The 14,831-nt window shown below is 42.1% G+C and overlaps 1 protein-coding gene and 1 long non-coding RNA gene across 4 annotated transcripts in view; one reads left to right on the top strand and one right to left on the bottom strand.

Moving 5' to 3' along the window:
- Positions 1–14,831, bottom strand: part of LOC310822949 — a 174,492-nt gene that overhangs the window by 155,423 nt on the left and 4,238 nt on the right. The window lies entirely within an intron of this gene.
- LOC310823102 (zinc finger and BTB domain-containing protein 44-like) lies at positions 1,560–13,362 on the top strand. Of its 3 annotated transcripts, none has more exons than XM_083695835.1 (8): positions 1,560–1,853; positions 3,692–3,868; positions 4,004–4,675; positions 4,795–5,044; positions 5,713–5,797; positions 6,242–6,393; positions 7,918–8,218; positions 9,851–13,362. In XM_083695835.1, the coding sequence occupies exons 2-8, from the start codon at positions 3,728–3,730 to the stop codon at positions 10,218–10,220; spliced, it is 1,971 nt and encodes a 656-aa protein (XP_083551961.1). In that variant the 5' UTR covers positions 1,560–1,853; positions 3,692–3,727; the 3' UTR covers positions 10,221–13,362. The 3 variants fall into 3 exon arrangements, with proteins under 3 accessions (XP_083551961.1, XP_083551963.1, XP_083551962.1); XM_083695837.1 differs by having other exon boundaries at positions 7,918–8,001; positions 9,851–10,003; XM_083695836.1 differs by lacking the exon at positions 1,560–1,853 and adding an exon at positions 3,206–3,279.

A 14,831-nucleotide genomic window follows, 5' to 3' on the forward strand; every position in this document is an offset into this window, starting at 1 on the left:
ATTTAATTATATTATGCTGTAAGCATTGAATCATCTGCTTTTTCCCCCTTCCTTTTATAAATCTATACAAGTAGTGAATGTAAACAGTGAATGTGCACCTTCATTGAAATATCAGAATTGGAAAGCATGATTACACATCACATACATGATTGCTACTAAATGATTGCTAGGAAATGTTCTTGGTGTTACACAATAGATTAAAACATATATATATATATATACGACAGAGAACACATCAACACACACATAATTGATACTGACAAGTTGCACTGTAGGCCTAGATTACGTATGGGATTATGAAAAGGGTGTGGATGCAGAAGTGCATAACAGTTAAAAGTGCAGTCTTTGTATGGGGCAATAGGTTTATGCTCAGTTCTGATTGTCAACGATAATAGGTCTTGGGCTTGAGCTTCCCGATAGGTGTTGGCTACCTACATAACAGTAGATACCAGTGGAGGCTGGTGGAGGTAGAAATCAGAGGATGGACTTATTTTAATACATGGAATGTAATTAGGAATGGTATCAAACACACGTTTATTACCATTCCTCATTCTATTCCATGCAGTATAATGAGCCCTACCTCCACAGCCTCCACTGGAAGATAGAGTATCTGCTCCTTGGGCTCAGGTACAGTAGGAATCAATGATGTCTATGGTATGAATAATGCTAAAGGGTCTAGCCATTGCTGAATTTCCCCCAATTACCTGTGGCTCCCCTGGCAACTATAACCACACCTGTTCCAACTCCAGTAAGCATCTCTTATGCGCTTCTCTTGCCCTTGACAATTCTAGACTTTTGTGTAACATTCAAATAACAATAAAGCCCATCAGTTATATTTCTGAGGTTGCCTAAATGCTCCTGGCATGAAAGGAGTGGTCTTTCTGTGTAATACTCATTTAGATAGCAGAAACCAGAGACTGGTTAACTAAACCCAGATCCTCCTCATGATTAAAGTCTTGTCCCGTAAACTGGTCCAGAATCTGTCAGGGCTAACAATAACACATTCAGAGATGAACCTTCAGCTATGTCTGAGAGAAATTAGAGATAATTGCCCTGGATAGAAGAGACATTATATTCTAACATCTTTTTCCGTTGTCATTTCCAAGCAGCAATCATGTTCCAAGCACAGCTCGTAGATAATACGTTATTTAACTGTTCTTGTTTCTTAGGCCGAGATGCTGTCTTGCCAACTTAACCTAGGACAGTTGGAAGAGACAAACTTTGAAACTTGTTGGGGTGAGAAACATATGAAACACCAAGAAGACCATTGATCAAAGTCTTGTAGGTGTCACACAGGTCATCCAGGTAAAGTCGTCATCATTGAGAACATTGTATGTAATAAAATGTGTGACAATCATATTTTGCACAAAAAAAAAGAATTAATTAATTGTAATGTTCAAGTTGAATGCGCATCTATGCCATGTTATACAAAATGAGAGATAATTGCATGATCTTACATTTCCTAAATCAGGTGCTTTGTACAGTAAAATGAACCTGCGCGTTGCATTATGGGACAAATAAAGTGCAAAAAGGATTTGTAAAGGAGGGAGGATAAAGAACCTTGACGAGACGGAAAGAACGCTGTGAAAACTTTTATAACAAGTCGAATATTAATGACAATCTCAAATTTAGCTGTGTCGGGCGAACGAATGCTTCATAAACGAAAGGAATATGAAAGGAACGGGCTAAAGTGCCTGGGATACTAACCCCTCTTCACTGTCTAGTCTCGCTGCTTTGTGCTGTCTGCACGCCCGGCTGCGGTGTGTTGACATCGGCCGTATTGGACTACACTAACCGAGGCCAAAACATTTAGAACAACAGGCCGGATCGCATACTATTTCTGTCAATTGAAGGTAAACTGTTTCGCCCAGTTAGACGTTGTTTAGAGCCACATCACTGTACACAGCCAGCTAAGCTAATGTATTTTGACGCTAGGTAACGTCGCGTTAGCTTGCTACTTAGCTAGCTAGCTAACTGCGGAGCGTTTTTTTCTGCGTTCACATTTTTACAATAACGTCAGGCAATTGGGTAGAAAATACTTTTACGTGTTAGCATTATCTATCTAGCTTGGAAGAGATGCACATATTTATTTTATTCAGCATCAAGTGTCTTGCCAGCCAGCTCAAAACGTGTACTAGCTTGTAACGTGATGTAAACAAGTGAGGTTACGCTGAGCCACGCCCCCTTCTCAATAAACAACATCACAATTTTGACAAAAGCAATTTTGTGTTGTTTGCTCTAGTGTTTGTGTTGCACCTGGTTTTGCGATGGTTTCAAGTTGCGTCTAACGACATCTTTCCTTCTGTATGGCGAAACCTCAAGAAACCTACAAAGAGTGGAGTGTGAGTATAGTCTTAGTAAAAGGAGGGACATTGTCCAGTGTAGTTGGAAAAGGTGCAGTAAACAGACTTATTTGAGGCTTAACCATAGTAGCAACCAATGATGGAATGAGCCTGTAGACAAACAAAAGCATAAGCCACCCTACTAACTATTTACTTAGGCTTACATTGTTGAAAACCCACAACAAATAATTACCAACCACAGAATAATATGGATCACGAAAGCACCACCTCAATCCAGGGCCCATGCTGTGAATCACTATTGGCTATACTGGGCCAACATAGCCCACGAGTGTATTCCTTACTTCTCTGGTGAGGGGAGCTGAACTGAGCTCTCCCTAACAGAGCCTCTTGAGGAGGAGAGGGTTTGTTTGATGGAAAATCTCATGCCTCAAAGCAGCCACATGTCTAGCGGCAGCAGCAGACAGCTGTGCTGCATCCTGTAGTGCCGGCCTGGGCTCCACATGGACTTGGCTCTCACCACCATGCATCTGCTTTGATTGTCGTTACATAACTTGGCATTTCATCCTCTTGCTTTCTACTGCTGCTCTCCCCTCTCCTCCACCCTCCACCTCTCTCTCTCTCTCTCTCTCTCTCCCTCTCCCTCCCTATTCCTTTCCACCTCTCTCCCTCTCTCTCTCTCTCTCTTCTTCCAACACCCATCTCTCTCACTCGACTCCCTTTCTCATTGCCTCACCCTTGTCACCCTCCAGCACCCCACTCTTGCTCCCACCCCTCTCCCTCCACAGCTTTGATTAGTTAATCATCCATCATAGCTGATTAGTTGATTCATCCATCATCGTTATCCAGATTCCCCGAAGCTAGTAGTGTGTTTTTCCTTGAGGTTTTTGTATTCTGTGTTTATCTTTGGGATGCACCTAGCTCTAGTGTAGGAATTCTACTGTAGGAACGACAGACCTGAAACCAATCAAGAGTTTGAGTGAGTTTCCAGAGTTCTGTTTTTCTTGGCTCTCCACTCCTTTGTTAGCTTTCTGTTTGTTCATTTGTTCCTCTTCTCTGTTGATAAGTCATCATGGCCATAGCCAAAATGTAGGGGATCTCCAGATACACACAATGGTGTCTGTTAATTAGCACTTCATTGGTTAACCTAGCTGTCTGCGAGGCTAGATTTAGACGAGGTGTTAATCACTGTCCAGAATAGACCTATTCAGTATTTTACTTCAGTAATGATCTTAATGACACTCGATAATGACTGTGTTATGATGTTCAGATGTGTTTATTTGTTTCATCTTAATGATTCGAGAGCATGGTACTGTATGGGCCTGAGGGTGTTCCTTGTTAGGTCATATGTTCGGGAAAAACTCCAGAATAGTCTCATTCTTCCAATCTAGGAAAACACCCAGCAGAAGCAGTACTGTGGAGACTCCATGATGGGGGTCAAAACCTTCACCCACAATTCCCCCACACACAGTCAGGAGATGCTGGACAAACTGAACGCCCTGCGCAGCGAGGGCCACCTCTGTGACGTTACCATCCGCGTCCAGGACAAGCTGTTTCTGGCCCACAAGGTGATTCCTCATACCCACTCAATAAGGCCGACACTATCATCATCATCATCATCATCATTATTTTTATTATTATTATCATTATTATCTGTTTACAGCCATATCTAATTGTCATTCGTTCCATCTAACTCATTGTAGGTGGTCCTAGCCTGCTGTAGCGACTTCTTCCGCTCCAAACTGGTGGGGCGACCGGAGGAGGAGGACAAGTTTGTGTTGGATCTGCACCATGTGACCGTGAGCGGCTTCACCCCTCTCTTGGAGTTCGCCTACACCTCCACCCTCTCCATCAGCACAGAGAACATCATCGACGTCCTAGCGGCCGCCAGCTACATGCAGATGTTCGCCGTGGCCAGCACCTGCTCCGAGTTCATGAAGTCCAGCATCCTGTGGAGTTCTGGAGGGTCCATGTCGCAAGAGAAACCGCTGGACCCCTCCCTGGCCGGACCAGAGAGCGCCGCCGGCTCCACCTGCGCCCTGACGCCGCTGGACAGCAGCCTGTCGCCGGTGTCGTCCGACTGTAGCGTGGTGGAGAGGAACAGCATGATGGTCCCCATGTGCCGCGAGTCGCGCCGCAAGCGCAAGAGCTTCATTATGATGTCGCCAGAACAGAGCCCCTTAAAATGCCCCACTCAGCTGCCTATCGCCTCCTCCCCCCAGATCCCCAACCCCTCGCCCTCTTCCTTCACGGAGAGCGCCCCCCAGCCCGTGGACTCTTCCCTGGCCTTCCCCTGGACCTTCCCCTTTGGGATCGACCGCAGGTTTCACACAGAGAAGCCCAAGCTGCCTGAAAGCCCCCGCTGCCTGGACCAGGTGAGACATCCTCCAGGGCCTAGCCCCACCCCACCCCCCCCCACCCCCCAGACCAAATGATGAGTCAATATTTTACCACCCAGTTTTTTAGTTTATTGTTTGGTGATTTTCTGTGCCAGGCGGGGCCGTCTGACGTGAGCCGCAGACTGAGTGACTTCCTGTCCTGTGAAAGTGCCAAGGCATCGTCGTCGTCGGCGACAGAGGAGGATGTGCGCGTGAAGGTGGAGCGGCTCAGCGACGAGGAAGTGCAGGAGACTTCCTCTCAGCCAATCAGTGCGTCCCAGAGTTCCCTAAGTGACCAGCAGACAGTACCTTGTAGTGAACAGGTCCAGGAAGACCTCCTCATCAGCCCACAGTCCTCCTCTATAGGTTGGGCTCTCTAATTTACTCACTAATGTCCTAGCTTTGGATTTGTGTATTTCTTGATTAACAGTATTGAACCAGTTTGTTTTAGTATAAAGCTACGCTAGACAGTATGATGGAGGTTGAAGTGGGGAGTGTCAACGTTTTGACATCTTAGTTGCACCTCATTTTCCCAAAGTTCTTGCTTCTCAATGTGTACGTTGATGTTTTAAACTGTAGAGCTTGTGTTTTATGCCCTAAACGTTGCGTGCTGCTCTTTCAGCCAGGTCTCTATTGTAAAATAGATTGTTAATCTATATGATACTAACCTTGTAAAATAGGTTGTTAATCTATATGATACTAACCTGGTAAAATAGATTGTTAATCTATATGATACTAACCTTGTAAAATAGATTGTTAATCTATATGATACTAACCTGGTAAAATAAAAATAAATAATAAATAAAACCACTATCCTGGCTGTCCAACTTGACAGTCTCATTGAAACTCACTCGTTTGGTATTGTGTGTAAGATTAGATTCTACTATACAGATTAGATTCTACTCTACAGATTAGATTCTACTCTACAGATTAGATTCAGAACCATTTTCTCTGGAAATGATGAGAGAGGGAGAGACTTGTAACCTGAAAGACTAGATCTACCTGAAATCTGTTATGTCCTTGTTTTGGTGTAGGATCGATAGACGAGGGGGTCTCTGAAGGGCTGCCCTCGATGCAGACTACGTCTAACACTGGAGGTCATACAGAGGATGATGAAAGGTAACTGGCTGATGAGCGGGAGTCATGAAGCTCAGAGTTTCAGCTCTACTCTGTTGGAAACTGCTTTGATAACCTTGAGAAATGTTATTCAACTTCATCCTAAAAGGATTGTGTGGACCAATCACCATTTTACATTACACAATGAATGCTGTCTTCAGCTGTTTGACATTGCAGGCAGGAGTTACTAATACCAACACATATTTGACACTGGCATTTGAACTGTTGCCCCCCCCCCCTCTCTCTCTCTCCCTCCCTCCCTCTCCCTCTCTCTCCCTCAAACACAAAACACACGTAGTTGTAGTCTGTAGCATATGTCTGTCAGTCAATAAAAATCAATGGTGTTACATCATCATGTATTCCATTGACTGATACTACCCTCTCTCTCTCCTTCTCTCTCTCTTTCTCTCTCTCTCTCTTTTCTCTCCCACCCTCTGTATGTTTCAGGTTAGAAAGCCTCCAGTACCCGTACCATTTATACATCAGCCCCTCAGCCCGCCCCGGCACCAACGGTCCAGACAGGCCGTTCCAGTGCCCCACGTGTGGCGTCCGCTTCACACGCATTCAGAACCTCAAGCAACACATGCTCATTCACTCTGGTGGGTAACACACACACACACACACACACACACACTTGAATACATGTATATATATATACACACACACACACACACTTGAATACATGTATATATATATACACACACACACACACACACACACACACAGGGCTGTAACAACTGGGCTACAACCACTAGCCATCATCTGTAGACATACTAGATACTCACCTGGAAAATCTTGTGGTTGTATATTTACCTTCCCCCCCTACTGTACTTACAGTACTACCATAATATTCCCTTATCCACCTGTTGATAGGAGACTTAGCTTCAAGGAATGAATGAGTCTTTAATGGCAGGAGTCAGGGCACCGTGGAGAAGGAGACAGGGCCATTCCAGGGAACATTGATTTTGGAAACACTCGAGGCTGTGTTTCTCCCTCGTCTGACATCGGAAAAACATACTCATCAAGTACACATGGCACACACACAAGAATACACACAGACACACACACACACACACACATACCAACAGAGGACAGAAGAGGTTGTTAAAAAATAAATAAATCAGAAAATAGTACAAACCGTATAGTATTTCTTACTCTGAATCTGTATGCAAAGACTGTCCAACTTTAGCTTCTACAGGTCATAAAGTCTTTCTTACCATGACGGCTACCCGTCTATTCAGATTATCCCATTGTATTTGACTGTGTACGGTAAAAGGTAATAGAATCCATATCTTCTTAAATGAATACACTCTGTCTCTACACAATATGCTTGGTTGGAAATTCCTTCTGACCATATGTCCTAAAAGAGCCTTAAGTTGAAGGTATTTTTATATTTCTCATTGAAAGTCGTGAGGCTTAATCTTTCCGCTATGGCACGTTTATGAGAACCATAAATAACCCAGTCAGTCAGCGGAAGGCCTTCTGTTGTGTCCCTCAGACTCTGAGCGTGTGGAAACAACGTCTTATGAGCCAACTTCATCTCAATTTCACTTACTGCCACACTGCCCCAGGTCCACACAAGCCTGGTCTTCAGTCTGTATGTGTTTTCGCCAACTCTGACGACTGTCATTATCATAACCCTGTATGTTTGGAATTATCATGATGGATATCACAGGAGCTAGCTAAAGCACAGACCTGGGAGCAGGCTAGGTCTCGTCTGCCATTGACCCATGATGATGGTGTTTTAACGAACCTCTGTCAGAGCCCCTATCAGTGGAGGCAGAAATTGGAGGACAGCCTCAATGTAATTCATGGAATGGAATGAGGAATGTTTAACACCGTTCCTCATTCCATTCCATTCCATTCCATGCATTGCAATAAGTCCATTCTCAGATTTCTTCCTCACCTGGTACAAGCCTTTAGACTAATGGAGTTAGCTATTGGACTGTAGGACTGGCAGTGCTGTTTTTAGCATGTCCCTGACACATTGACACGTCTCAAGTTCAAGTTCCAAAATGTATTGAAACAATGTTGAACGAATGATTGACTGTCATTTTCTATGGTGTCGTAGAGATTGATTGTTCTACACAACTAACCACTCTCCCTTTTCCTGTTTTTGCCAGGCATTAAGCCCTTCCAGTGTGACCGCTGTGGGAAAAAGTTCACACGGGCCTACTCCTTAAAGATGCACCGGCTCAAGCATGAAGGTAAACGCTGTTTCCGGTGCCAGATATGTAGCGCCACATTCACCTCCTTCGGTGAATATAAGCACCACATGAGGGTCTCCCGCCACATAGTCCGCAAGCCCCGGATTTACGAGTGCAAAACGTGCGGAGCCATGTTCACCAACTCTGGCAATTTAATTGTTCACCTGAGGAGTCTGAACCATGAGGCGTCTGAACTAGCAAACTACTTCCAGAGCAGGTGAGGAAGTCCGGGTGGGGTATTCCACCCTCACCCTCTTGTTTACTCAGATTAACGCCACACAGGAAATAAGAACAATGACACTTCTCCCATCATGGCCATGGTGAAGGGATTTTTATTTTTTATTTTTTTTAGGCCGTCAAACACTCTTCCAACTGAGCACTGAGCACATCGTTGTGGTTATATTTGCATGATTATGTCTCAATCAGGCCACGTTGTCTAGCAACAGAAAATGAGAAAGCTCAAGGGTTATATGTAAAGCAGCAAAGATTAAGACATTGACACCATGTGCATTTTTCCTAGCCTTTAAGAAACATTACTTACTCAACTGTTAAGGGGGCAGTCTGGGATTGGTACATTTAAATTATATAAATAGTGATATATAGCCTTTGATTCTTGAACTTATAAATGCCTTATCTTAATTGAACTGTCTAACCCAAAATATAATCTTGACGAACACTAGCCTATAACTTCAAAGCATGGGTAAAACTATAATTTTGATCACAGTGTATCCATAGCTCCGTCTATGAATTTGAGAGTGGTTCCAATTCTCCAGCAGAAAAAGTAGCAAAATATGCACGTCCAATTCATCAGGTGCAGGACAGAAGAACGTATCAAAGAAACAAGGAATGTCGGTCACTTTGGTATGCTCCCATGGCGATTTAATTCAGACACACAAAACAGACAACGTTTAGATCCAAGTAGGATCTTCGTCAGGAATGACGCAAATCCTACACGGATCAAAACGTCTGTTTTTGTGTGTCTGAATTAAATCACCATGGAAGCATACAGGAGTTGCGGACATTCCTTTTAACTCTTCTCCAGCCCCATCCCTCAGCTGTTTACCAGAAAAAGTGGCCTTGTTGTTTGAATCTCAGATTGCCCCTTTAAGTGCATATTACCAGTAAGGGGCTTTTAATATAAACCACCGTTGTTTTTCACACTTTCTACCATATCTCCATAGAGATATACGACCTACTCCTGTCAGAATGCATTTTACATAGGAACTTGGGAAACAATGGCTTGTTTTCAATTGTATAGCTCAGAGCACTTGATATAACTCTTTATAAAGTAGACATGTGCTTTTTTATTCTAGACTTTTCCACTTCTTAATCAACTCAAGCCTTCACAGGTTGGTAGGGTTGTAACGGGCCATTGGCTTCTGAGTTTTATAGTTGAGTGTCTACGCCTGAGATCGTAACACTGGGTGGAAAATTCTCTGGCAATTCAGTCAGTATCTCAAAACCGGTCCACAGCCCTCACATAAAAAGTATGTTAACTGTATTATATTTCAGAAAAGTGCTGATTTCCGACCATTTTTCTTATTTATCTGCAAATAACTTGCACCACATTGACTGTGTTGACTTCATACGATCGTGTCAGGGACACTTCAATATACTAATATAAGCATCATTATTTAATATTCAATTATCAAGCAATACATTGATCAGTTTTATTTGCAGATCATATTTTGGGTGGTTGCAATCCACCCCTCTCCTTCGGAAGAGAAATGTACCTCTGTTCTTAAAAACAGTCAGTTCACAGTTCTCCATTGTGCTGCAGCGATGGGAGAGCTAACTTCTCTGTTCTCTCTTTCTCTTTCTCTCTCTCCGTTGTGTGTCTCTGCTGCAGTGATTTCCTCGTGCCCGACTACCTGAGTCATGTCCAGGAGGAAGAGGAGGTTCAGTATGGGCTGGTGGAGGAGGGGCAGGAGCAGGAGCAGGGCTACTCGGGCCCAGGGCCAGGCGGCTCCTCCTCTGTCCAGATGCCAGTCATCTCCCAGGTCTCCTCCTCCACCCACAACTATGAGAGCAGCTTCCCCCCAGACCCTCTCCAGCCCCTACAGCACTCGGACCACCTGGAGCCCCTGTCCCCCAAGGCCGGCGCCGCCGCGTCAGAGGGGCCAAAGACCAATGGCAGTAGCAGCAGCAGCAGCTCCCCAGATCCCTCTGAGGAGGAGAATGGTCACATGAAGGAGCTGGCTTCCATTACAGTTGAGTGACTACTTCCTGTTTCCCCAATCATCCCCATTGTCGTGCCAATCAAAGCCCCTGTCCTGCCTTTGACCAATGACAGTAGCTACAGAGAAGAGGAGGAGCTGGCTTCCATTATGATAGAGTGATGACCTCTGACCTATTATTTTCCCTATCAAAACATTTTTGTTTTTGTTTTAATATTGTAGTAGTGATCGTTCGTATGACAGAGGCCGTGTAAAATGTCTGCAGTGCCATCAATTCAAACTGTTCATTCATGTTGCTGAATATTATCCATTGCAAGAGTGTGCGTATTGTAGCTTCATCATTGAAAGCTACGTTGGATATTGTAGTGATTCCTGTCAAGAGATGTGTATATGTTTTTTTTGTGTGAATAGGAACACAATACATTGAGACATCATTTGAAATTGAAATTGCAGCATAGAGCTCTCATTGTCCCTGTACTTAAGCTATATGGGCTATATGAATGATCTGTACTACTCTGATTTTATTGTATGTTGTTCACATTGAAGATATCTACTGGTTGTTTGTATAATCAATAACAGGGGTTTAAAAAGGCCAGCTAGTGTAGCATTTGATCTCACGTGAAGTCAGATGTTTGATAATCAGGAGAGGATTTTCACTTCAGAATTTGGTTATGCTGCCAATGATTGCATTAATGGATTGAATACCTTTGCAAAGTATACAGTCATTCGTGAAAGTTTCCTGCAGTGGGAGGTGTATTCCCCTCTAAACATACACAAGTTATTCAGTGGACATGACTTCTAGATAGATCATTTTATTTGTCTCTGTGTGTGAAACTCGTTGGACTACGCTGAACTAATCAAGTGATCAGCAGCAGCACATTAGAATGTGTCCATGGGTGCCTTTCAGTGGAGGCTGGTGGAGGTTTAAATCGGAGGATAGGCTCATTGTGTATCAAATACCATTCCTTATTCCATTCCATATTCCATGCATTGAAAAGAGCCTGTCCTCCGATTTAAACCTGCACCAGCCTCCCCTGGTGCCTTTCTTACTGGGAGTTGTGATCATTCAGAGTTGCTTGGGCCAAGAGGAGAGTTACAGCCAGTGTTTCCTCTTTACATTATGACATTAGACTGATTGGTAGAGGAGTGTTTCCATCTTAATGGCGAAGTAGGTCCACCTTTGTTGTTCTTTTCAGTTACACATGTTTATTTGTATGTGTCCCTGTTATACACTATAAATGTCCTTATTTCACAAACTGCAGAATGTAAACTAAGACTGAAGAAGATGTTTGTCATTTAGAGAGTTGTGACTTGTCATCGCGAAAGAGAGGAGAATCGGTTGCTAATTAACGGTAAATACGAGGAAATTACTGTAGATATTTAGCTGGCAAACTTAGAATGTGTTTTTTTACTATTGATTTACTACCAGTCTGAATAATTTTTGCTAGCAATCATACCGTTGCTCTCTGTGTTTGTCTTGTTAACATTCTGCACTTTATGACGTATGGACTTTCATAGCCTATTTTGTACTGGCTTGGACTCCTGTTATAATACCATCTTAGAAGTCACAGTTCTATAGTGCCAAGCATGTAGGATAAGATAGGGATACTCATGGTAAACCATGGGCTGAATGCTACTGATATTTATTACTTTTGTTATTTTGATTTACAAAGTCCTTATTAATTCACATAATCTTGATCGTCTCACTGAGAAGAGATTCTTAAAATGCATGCTTCTTCGTATTGGACCAAAAGTTACTCCGGAATCAGGGTAGCTTCCATTGTGATGTATGTTTGCTATTGACATTAGAAATATTGAGATAATCATGCTCGGTCTCTGATACTGGTGAGCACAGAAAATGTTATTTTTACTCCTGAAAACACTGTATGATAGGAATTGGAGGATTGGAAAGTGTAGCCTTACAAACAGGACCTTATGTACAGTAGACTTGAGTTGCACAATGTTCAACTTTTAGAAACCTTTAAAAAAAAATATGGAATACAAACAAATTCTCACATTTTTATGCTTCGGTTCAGTCAGCTATGTATTAGCAGGTGTGTGTTTTTTGTCTGTGAGTGTTCATATTAATTTTTTTTATACAGAAATGCTGCTGTTTGATGAAACTAAAAAAGTGCCCGAATATTTTAGTGAACCTCTTGTGTGCAATAAACAGACAAGGTATTGGGTTCTAAGTTGATATTTTTTTGTCTGAATAACTAAAGAGAGGAATGTACTGTTTTGTATATTGTTGTGTTCAAATGTGATTCAAACTGAAGAAAATGATAGAATCCATAAAAATCTGTGAAATCTTAACAAAAAGCTACATAAAAAAAACAACACATTTAATTTGGACTTTTTGTTCACTTTTACAGTTGTGAAATGCACAATGTTTTTATGGTTCTGTGAATTGGAGAGCATGTGCTGCTTGCGATCTTCAGTTGGCTTTTGATGTAATGCCTTTTTGAGGTAAACGCTTCTAGACCTCGCAGTGTATCAGCTTTGCGTTATTGCTTTGTCTCCAACTAAGGTTTTATATAGATGAGCATGTCTTTTCATATCTTTCTCTAAGATGTAGCTTCTCTTATGTGCAATGTTAAGAAGATCTTAAATATACAGTTTATGCCTTTTCAATGAGTACATGATGTTATCCATTTTGTCACATTATGTTTGTTTGAAAATATGGAAAAAAACGTAGCTCTTGGTAACTATATATCTATATTTTTGTGACTTTTGTACTATGATTGCTGTTTTATGAGTATACCATCTTTGGATATTCTTGTTAAATGTGAATACAGTACAAAAACATGGTTCACAGAGCGTGGGCCTACAGTTTTGACTTTGTAACTGTCTGCAATGTATATAAAACATATACTATATATTGTCTATTCTTTATACTGTAGCCTTATTAAGCTCAATCTGGTTTGAATGAATGAGAAAGATGTTGCATTTTGTGATTTTGATATTGAAGCTGTAGTTACACATTCAATGGTTTAAAACATCCTGTTTGGACATTGATGAGCAGATATATTCGTGGTGTCATAAGCAAGTGTTAGGTTCAACAGTGTTGAGTGTTTAACTAGACTTTTTCAAGACCATTTCCGAGATAGACTGATTAAACCACTTTGTACAATACAGATATTGGATGTTCTTGCCTGATGTGTTCTGAGTTTGCAAATCTATCTAAAGAGGGGTGGTTTTGTAAAGTACGAAATGTAAATAAATAAAAACGTTAAGGAAAAACTTGCATTGAGTTGTCTACTTATCTGAGTGCTTCATTTTAGACATCAAAAACTTTATCAAACACAATTCTATTGGAGTCACTGACCACTAATTAACAGGGGTCAGTTTCTTGAAAGCTTCATAGCTTCAGTAGTACTTAATTTGTCATGACAACCCAGCCGCAAAGCTGTGAGTAAGTAACAATTGTAACATTCATGTTGGCAGGTCAATCTTCTGTTCATGAAAAAACGAAATTTGTTAAATAAAGAACTTTACTGGTCTAGGGGAGGAGTGGGCCTGGATTTTCAAAAGACATAAAGTACTACAGTAAATGGGCTATGGCGCTTCCAGGAAACTGACCCCGGTTTTGTTAGGTGCAACCGCAACTATTTGAATTACAGTCATCATATTTACCCGTCCCAGAGCTCATCTCATAGCATCTCTCTGTCAGTAATTCACCTCAATGTAACGTATAACCCAGTTATTCACTGCCAGATGCCTTCATAACAGAGAAGGCTGGGGGAGGTAGAAATCGGAGGACGGGCTCATTGTAATGCATGGAATGGAATGAGAAATGATATCAAGCACGTGTATGATACCATTCCCTAGTTCATTCCATGCATTACAATGAGCCCGTCCTCCGATTTCTACCTCCACAAGCCTCCCCTGCTTCATAACTTTTCATAAGTTTATAGAGGTGAATTACTGATAGGGAACTGTATGAATAACTGTAGTGAAGAAACCCACATTTTCCCTTCTCTGTACCCCATCATTAAAGAGGCACATAATGCTGGGCTGTCACCCTGTTCCTAGTAAACTTTTACAAGAGAGCTAGGAATGTGTTCGCAGATGCATTTATGAGTTGTTTACATTCTGGCCTTATCTGTGGACGTGCAGCCCTTGAGGGCCCTTGGATAGGACAGCAGTTTGTGAATGTATGATTATAAATACTGAGCCAGGAAAACAACAACTAGACTCCATGAACAGCTGTCATGCATCCTCATCAATGCACTGATGAAGCGTCAAGTGGAATATTCCACTGTCATATCCAAGGCCAGAAGGCTCAGCGGGTCTTAATTGCTGTTATGCACAGGGTGGACCTTGAGGGAGAGAATTTAGCTTGTGTGTTGTTTAGAAACGCAAGCTAGGAGCTGAGGATAGATTCAACCACTGGTTGCCATAATGCCGTATTGATTGAAAAATTTAGTGATTTAGATTTAGAGAACAGCTGTAGGTCATTAGAAAATGCCACCAGCCAAATGTTGATAACTGGAAGTTTGTCGTTTTTCAAATGGATTGTTGGAAAACAATTTATTTTATGTCCAAATAAATGGTATGAGTCTATTAACCAGCGTGGCTCTGTATTAAATTGGACATCAAGTGGATACATGCTCCTAAGCCTGTTTCCAGCAATTTCAGTTGTGCCTCATAATT

Source organism: Argentina silus, assembly GCF_951799395.1.
Source record: "Argentina silus genome assembly, chromosome: X".
NCBI lineage: Eukaryota > Metazoa > Chordata > Actinopteri > Argentiniformes > Argentinidae > Argentina > Argentina silus.

Coding starts and splice junctions, on each gene's coding strand:
- LOC310823102 (XM_083695835.1), top strand. CDS start 3,728: ATGATGGGGGTCAAAACCTTCACCCACAATTCCCCCACACACAGTCAG. Junction 3,869..4,003: donor AGCTGTTTCTGGCCCACAAG/GTGATTCCTCAT, acceptor AACTCATTGTAG/GTGGTCCTAGCCTGCTGTAG. Junction 8,219..9,850: donor GCAAACTACTTCCAGAGCAG/GTGAGGAAGTCC, acceptor TCTCTGCTGCAG/TGATTTCCTCGTGCCCGACT.